At 31.4% G+C, this 7853-nt stretch overlaps 1 protein-coding gene across 1 annotated transcript; it reads left to right on the top strand.

The window, feature by feature from the left end:
* Positions 1-274: 274 nt before the first annotated feature.
* On the top strand, positions 275-1122 carry LOC114397266 (bifunctional aspartate aminotransferase and glutamate/aspartate-prephenate aminotransferase-like). The gene is made up of 3 exons (XM_028359352.1): positions 275-484; positions 580-693; positions 828-1122. Exons 1-3 carry the CDS (start codon positions 275-277, stop codon positions 942-944), a joined length of 441 nt encoding a protein of 146 aa, XP_028215153.1. The 3' UTR covers positions 945-1122.
* Positions 1123-7853: the final 6731 nt, after the last annotated feature.

Below are 7853 nucleotides of genomic sequence, written 5' to 3'. Positions count from 1 at the left end.
AGACTCAATCTCATAAATTTAGGGATTAAAATCAAGGATTAGAATGAAGCTACATATATAAAAATAATAAAAAGAGAGCAGAATTTCCCTATTTACATAAATAGACAATATTTCCCTAATTATATGAAATATCTCAATAGTATTTCCCACAATATCTCAACTACTTTATTATCAATGTATCATTTATTCAGGGTCCGGTAATATGTTTGTTGTGGTAAAAGTCACAAATAAAATAGTCATTCCATACTGTGCACATATTTCCATTTATAAAATCATGTCTGAGTTGTTTTTGGACAGCTTAATGCTTATCACATACTACTACTCCATATGTTTCCTTTTGGATCCCAAACTCCTAGAATCCAAAATTACTGAAAGATTGAGACTGCTCATTCTTTGTTCACCATCTAACCCAACAGGATCTGTCTACCCTAAAGAATTACTTGAAGAGATAGCTCGGATTGTTGCAAAGCACCCTAGGCTCCTGGTATAGTCATACATCCATGACAAGATCACAAGTGCTTCAATGTGTTCAGCCTAGATGATATTTCCTTTCAAGATCTTAGTAGTTGTTTTATCCAGGTTCTCTCCGATGAAATTTATGAACACATAATTTATGCACCAGCAACTCACATGAGTTTTGCATCTTTACCAGGAATGTGGGACAGAACTCTTACTGTGAATGGATTTTCTAAGGTTAGTCTGTAATGTTCTATTTCTGTTAAGAGTTGTCGGATGTATTGTTGATTCCTCATTCCTATTTTATACTCAATTGCCCACATGGAAGCCTCCAAATTTGATTATGACACTTTTGAGTTGTTTTTCTATAGGCCTTTTCAATGATTGGTTGGCGGCTTGGATATATTGCTGGTCCAAAACATTTTGTTGCAGCATGTGGAAAGATCCAAAGTCAGGTATGCTACATTTTTTATTGGCCACTTTCGTAAGCCTTACCCTATACAAGTATACATCATACATTTTTTTATTTCCTTTTGCTACATCCTCCATGACATCTTACATATTCTTAGGTTTAACAGATTCAACATTTGAGAGGAAACTTAAAGAAATTTTCAAGCCTTCATTTGGAATTAGTTGGACTATTGCTGCTAGTTAATATTATATGTAGTATATACTAGCTGATGCATCTTATTGAATTTAGTTCACTTCAAGGGCCAGTAGTATAGCTCAGAAAGCTGCAGTTGCTGCATTAGGACTAGGCCATGTTGTTACAAAAATGGTTATTGGTTCTTCACCTCTAATTTTGTATTGTCAATAGTCCTTCCCATTGTTATCCCCTTTTCTTTTTGTGTACTATACACTTAGTCGATGATGATTGTAACTTAATGTGGTTGCCAACTGAGGTATGTGACTCAAAATCACTAAAGGCACAAGTGTGAAGGTTTCTTGTGATGTTGTCATAACTGAATTCAGTTATTATAACTGAATTGGTTTTGGCACCAAAGCATAGCCCTTGTTCCTAGGACTAGCACCTAGAGTGTATATATGTTTGATCATGTTATTCTTTGTGGGTTGGCTGACAAAATAGAGTAGTTGCAGAAAATTCAGAGAGTTCATGAGGAGAAAAAGAACTAGGTGATTGAGAGAGGTTTTGTTAGAAAGACACCAAGAGAGATCAAAGCTAGCTGTTGCTTGTATTGAACTTGTAATTTCATGATCAATGTGATGATGAGTTGCACTTTCTATGGATGTAGACACATTGCTGAACCACGTAAACTCATGGTGTAGATTCTTGCTTGTTGCTTTGTTGTGTGTTCTGTTTTTCTTTTGATCTTGCAGGTTCTTTTGGTAGCAGAACAAGGAACAGAACCAACATCAACTTATGAAAGAAAATATGAATACATACAAAATAGTAATTTCATTATGCTAATTTACATTTGAATCACTAGCATTTCTCTACCTCGATTTATTGATTGAATAAGATTTTATCCCATATTGACTGGAGATTATGTAACAGTTTTCATGTACAAAATTTGCAAAAAGTTCTAAATATTCAAATTTGCTAAGAGCAACTCCAACTAGAGTTGCTTCTGAAGTTCTTGGTTGTAAGAACCGAACTCAAGGAAGGTTCATGGTTGGAGTGATATGACATATAAGCAATTATATATATATATATATATATATATATATATACATCACACGAATAATTTTTTATATGATAACTTTATTATAAAATTACTATCAAATTAAAAGTTCTTTATCATATAAATTATATCTATAACATTACTTTGAAATGATTTAGTATTTTTGACATAAATAAAGAATCATTTAATCACATTCATGGGATAAGATAAATAATAATAAAAATTGCATTCTATAGGAAATTATTGTGTAGTATAAACAAGTGTGTCAAATTTACACCAAGGTCAATGGATCACGCAATATAAGTGTGAAAAATACTGCAATGATTCCTTTTTGTTTGAATGCTTGCTATTTTGTAATAATTTCTTCATGTTGTGGGTTATCTCAGGAGATGTTGCAAGATTGAATGGGCAGCTAGTAGTTTCACGAGCTTTTAGAGACAAAAACCTCAAAATGCACTTGCGATCTGATCCTGACATTCACTATACTGACATTACCCCAGATGTTGAGCTTTTGATACTTGCTAGTGATGGTCTATGGAAGGTTTTTGATTATTCTCTTTTTGTCTATTTTTTTGTGAAGGCAAAACTGCACTTTTCTTTCCTTAACTTTATCGTAGTTTTTTGTGTCCTACAACTAATCTTATTTCATTTTTATTCCAAAATTTTTCTCTGATCCCAAAGTTTGTCCCTAGTCCCAACTATCATCTAGGATTTCATTTCATTATCCTCCCAAATATTTTCTCCAAGAGTAAGGCTAATAACATAATATTCCAAACAAACTATTACTGGTTAAAATTTATTAAGAATCACTAAATTATGTTGGTCTCACTCCTAGTTTAATGAGCCTTATACATGATTTTGTAGTTTCTAATAAATTTGTCAGTAATTAAGAGTGTGTAAAAAAGAATTCTAGGTAGGTCTTGTAAGAAATGTGTGTGTGTATGTGTTTATATTGTGAACACCCCAAGTGGCTTACAGTTTCTGTGAACACAATCACTGCACAAAATGGTGATGGAAATTGGCTTGCAGCCCTTGCTATGTCTTCAACTTCTTATTATATTATTGGACTATACTATGCTTAGGAAATTTTATTTCCAGTATGTTTGTTACATGTGTTTTCAATTTAAGTGGTTATTGTCCATATGAAGTTTATGACCATCCAAGTATTTTTAAAGAATTGTACGATCTTAGCAGAGATAGTATTTGACATGTGTCACTACAATGACATTAGATGGACTGTAAATAATTTTTTGTGGACATGTTGTCTTTTAATATTACATGTCTTTGTTTTGTTGTTTTTTTGTTTCATATGTTATTTGGGCATAATGTGTTATTGAGGGGATGCTTTGGTTAATAGTTTGCTAATTGTAATTTGGTAGTCATTTAGTATATTTACTTAGGATCAAATGCATTCAAAAGACCACTGTCAAAATTAATGAAGCATTTGAATTTCTAAGACGGTTCTTTTGTAAGAACCATTTTAGAATGTATGCATTCTAAGACGTTTCTTAGAATGCATGTCTTCTAAGATGGTTCCTTCTTAAGAACCATCAAGAAGGAACCGTCTTAGAAAGGTTGACTTTTCTACGATGATTTTTGTGGGAACCATCGTGAAAGGTCTCAACTTTGAACGACGTTTGATATAAAGATGGTTTTTAACCGTCGTTGAAGGTCTTTAATAACTGTCGTTATATGCCTTTTTTGCAGTAGTGTTTGTTCAAATATTTTATAAAACTAACACAATTAAATTAAATTATTTTAAATATTTTGAAATTTTGGTTTCAATATTTTAAAACTTAATTTATTTTAAAATTTACTTTCAATCATTTATCAAAACTAACAATCTTAATATATTTTAAATTTTATTTCAATCATATTTTAAAATTTAAATTTTGGTTTCATCAAAATTTTCATATAAGTTTTCGTTTTAATCAATTTTTAAAAACTAACTAACAATTTTAAAATCTTTTAAATTTTTGTGTCAATATTTTTTTATAACTAACAAATTTAATATATTTTAAAATTTTATTTCAATCATTTTTTATAACTTATAAATTTTTTATACATTTAAAATATTTGTTTCAATAGTTTGTATAACAAATTTAAATAATTTAAAATTTTTGTTTGAATTATTTTTATAACTAACAAATTTAAATTATTTTAATTTTTTTTAGGATTTCAATATTTTTCATAACTACCGAATTTAAATATTTGTTTCAATTTTTTTAAGTTAAACAAATATAATATTACAATATTTTAATTTAATATTTTGGCCAAACTAATCTAATATTACTTTTGGAAATCTAATCTAATCTAATCATAGTCTTAGTTTTGGAAATCTAATCTAATATAATCTTAGTCTTAGTTTTGGAAATCAAATTTAATCTAATCTTAGTCTTAGTTTTGGAAATCTAATCTAGTCTAATATACTCTAATCTTATATTAATATACTTAATAAATAAACACAAAAATAATCACCACAACATAATAAAAAAAACATAATATAAAAAGGAACTCTGACCAAATAAGCATATACATAATAAAAAATCAATACATTATCAAATTTCACAAAATATTACAAAACATAACCACACTACAAAACAACATAAAAAAAATTTACAAATTTTTATCGCCATTGATGCACTTCAAAGAACAGCAAACCAACACATTCATTCAATAAAAACCAATTAATCAACCAAAAATGCGTGAGAAGTAGATTAATACAAAGCAATGAATCAAACAACACATTCATACGAAAAGGATAACATACTTGGAAGAAGATGAAGCCAACAAGAACAACCAGCAAACAGCACCAACCAACAACGAAGAAGACCAAGTAGAAGCGGCGCACGACAGAGGAAACAACAATGTGCGTTAGAAGAAGCAAAGAAAAACGAAGAAGAAAGAAGAAGCAGAGGAAAAACAAGAGGAAGAGGAAGAAGACGAAGCAAAAGATGAAGTGAGGGGGAAGAGGACGAAGCAGAAGTGAAGCAGCGCGAAGGAGAAAGGAAGTGACTCGTATGGACGAGTCACTGTTCCTTTATATATTAAATGGCACAAGGGCAATTTGGCCATTTCACTAAGGGTGTTGGGTGTCCCAGCTAAAATGTTGGGTGCCCAAAGTAACACCCCCACATTGCATTCAGAGAAATTAATTCTGAATCTGATAAACTCCAATCCATTCATTCTCTTGTAAAAGCATGCGAGATGGACAATAATCATGCTCTCATCATTATAATACCCTTTTTTTTATATCAATTCTACCTCATTATTTTTATCTCAATCAATGATAAAGATTGATAGCATGCACATTAGGATTGAATGAAAAATCGTTCATCATTTTAATAATTTAAATATAAAAAGAAACAAGTAGATATCAACATGTCATGTCGTTAGTACGAATGTAATTGTATCCCTTAATAAATGTTTTAAATTCAAATATTTTAGATGAAAAACTTGATTGCTTATTTTGGGAGATAATATCCCATTTTAAGTGACCAAATAGATTCGTTGAGGATTTTTTAGTCCTTAATAAAATTGGTAATAATTTGTACAAAGGACCCCGTAATACTTCTTATGTATATACATATGTATTTTTGGAGATTATGACTTCATGTGCATCTAGTCTTGGAAAAATTATTTGCAATTATCTTTCATGCTCAAATATTCCATTCAACTTGGTCTTCCCCAAAATAGGTCTAATTTTGGACTGCTTCTTAATCCAATTATGTTGCGCTAGCAGACAAAAATGGTCATTAATTAGCCATCAATCAATAGGAATGAACCCCAGCCATAAAAATGATTGTTTTAGCTATGAAGTCCCTAAGATAGTCATTATCATTCTCCAGCTAGCACATCTCTTCCAAGAATCATTAACTGTTAATCACAACAAGTGAATTATGTTGGAAACACACCGATGAATCCAATAGGAAAAGGTGACTAATTTGACAGTAAATCATTCATTTCAAGGTCTTTCAAAACAACGAACTTTTGCATTAGTCATTTCTGCATCAGTTTAGATGGCTCCCACTTCTAGCACCAAATTTACAACAATTGTTAAAGATAATTTTGACTCCAAAAGCTTGACCTTCAGGTGTTTTCCTTAAGTCATCATTGCTCATTAAGGAAATCTACAATAAGATCACTCTATTTTGCATCTTCTCCTCAGTCACATGCTTGTAATCCTTCTACAACGACATCGATCGATTATGCACCGACAATTGTTTATGTCATTCATCAGTTGACTTTAGGGATTTACAGCCATTGAAAAAACTTATTTTCTTTAGTAGATGGATTTTTGATAGTTACTACCTCTTATTGACTCCCTTTGGCCATCCATTAGTACTTTGATTGTCCCCCAAGTTTGGGAGATGTTTTCTATTTCCTCTTAGTCATTGGAGCTGCCACCAAATTCATATTAATTAGTCGTATGAAATGAATTAGTTTAAATCTACATTTCTTCTCCTTTATCGACTAATTTAAATAATCATATAAGAGTTTGAATGTCAATTATTTAGTTGTCATCTCCTCATTTGATGAATCTCCTAACTCGTTATCTCCTCATTTGATGTTGCACATTCCCAACAGTTATATTGGCATGTATTCATCTTCTTGGAACTACATGTAACATTGTGTATTTCATAATGTCTTATTAAGTGGTCTTAATAAATTAACATGTGTAATTAGATTTAAATTTAAGTGCCCATAATTAATTAATTATTTTCGTGGTGATGTCTTGCTTATGTTTATGTGTTTAGTGACTTCTAGTGAGTTTAGCCCTAAGCTGATGGACCTTGATGTATGTTAGGCGATGTCCTCAAAGAAAGCCTGGGTGTGAAAAGGAAAATCCTAAGGGTTATAAACCCTTCCCTAAACCCCCATAATTCAGATTTGCATTTACAAAGGGCTCTGTTTCTCTTCTCCAACTTCTTTTTGAAGAGAGACTCAAATCCTAGAAGCTTGATTTTTGGTGTTTGTGATAAAAAAAAAACCCTTTTTCCTTCCCTTTGATGTTGTTTGGCTGAGCCATAGAGTCGTTGTTGGATTTCCCCTGCAATTACTTTTTGGTCCACTTTTTCTTTATACAAATATATTCAAGGGAAATCCGGTTTGCCAGAAAACGCACCGAATCGTCAAGTATTTAAAATTAAAATGGATGAATCCGAGTATCGAACTCAGGGAACTAGTACAAGATAGGGTTAAATTCAGAAATAAGGCATTGTTGAAAGAAACATTGATAATTGATGATTTAGAACATGATTAAACTAAGTCTAGGCTAAAAACAGTAAAAATGCAAGTAAGTAAAATTGACAGCAGTAGGTAGAAATGTTGGGTCATTCTAATAAACGAGCTGATGTATATAAAGATATTTCTCTAATCAATCATACTTTTGTGTTCTATGTTGTAGCCTAAGTTACTAAACCTCGATCCCTAGTTAGACTGAATCAATCCAAGCTTCGTCCCCTGATCCCTCTTGTTGGGCTAGACTCATTTTAAGCAGCCCTCCTAGGTTTAGACTAACTTAAACTAAGCTTCATCCTTAGATCCCTCTTGTTGGAATAGACTTAGCTTAAATAGCTTACGAAAGTTTAGACTAATTTAGCCTAAGCTTTATCCTCAGATCCTTCTTGTTGGACTAGACTTAAACCTAACAACATTATCGTAACAACATATTTAAAACCAAAGCTTAATCCGCGGATCCCTCTTGTAAGACTAAGTTTCAATTCTACTTCATTCAAGTTCTAAGGCAACAAT

Source organism: Glycine soja, chromosome 18 (assembly GCF_004193775.1).
Source record: "Glycine soja cultivar W05 chromosome 18, ASM419377v2, whole genome shotgun sequence".
Classification (NCBI taxonomy): Eukaryota; Viridiplantae; Streptophyta; class Magnoliopsida; order Fabales; family Fabaceae; genus Glycine; species Glycine soja.
Note: the sequence above shows the minus strand (reverse complement) of the source record. Positions and strands in the feature narration are given on the sequence as shown.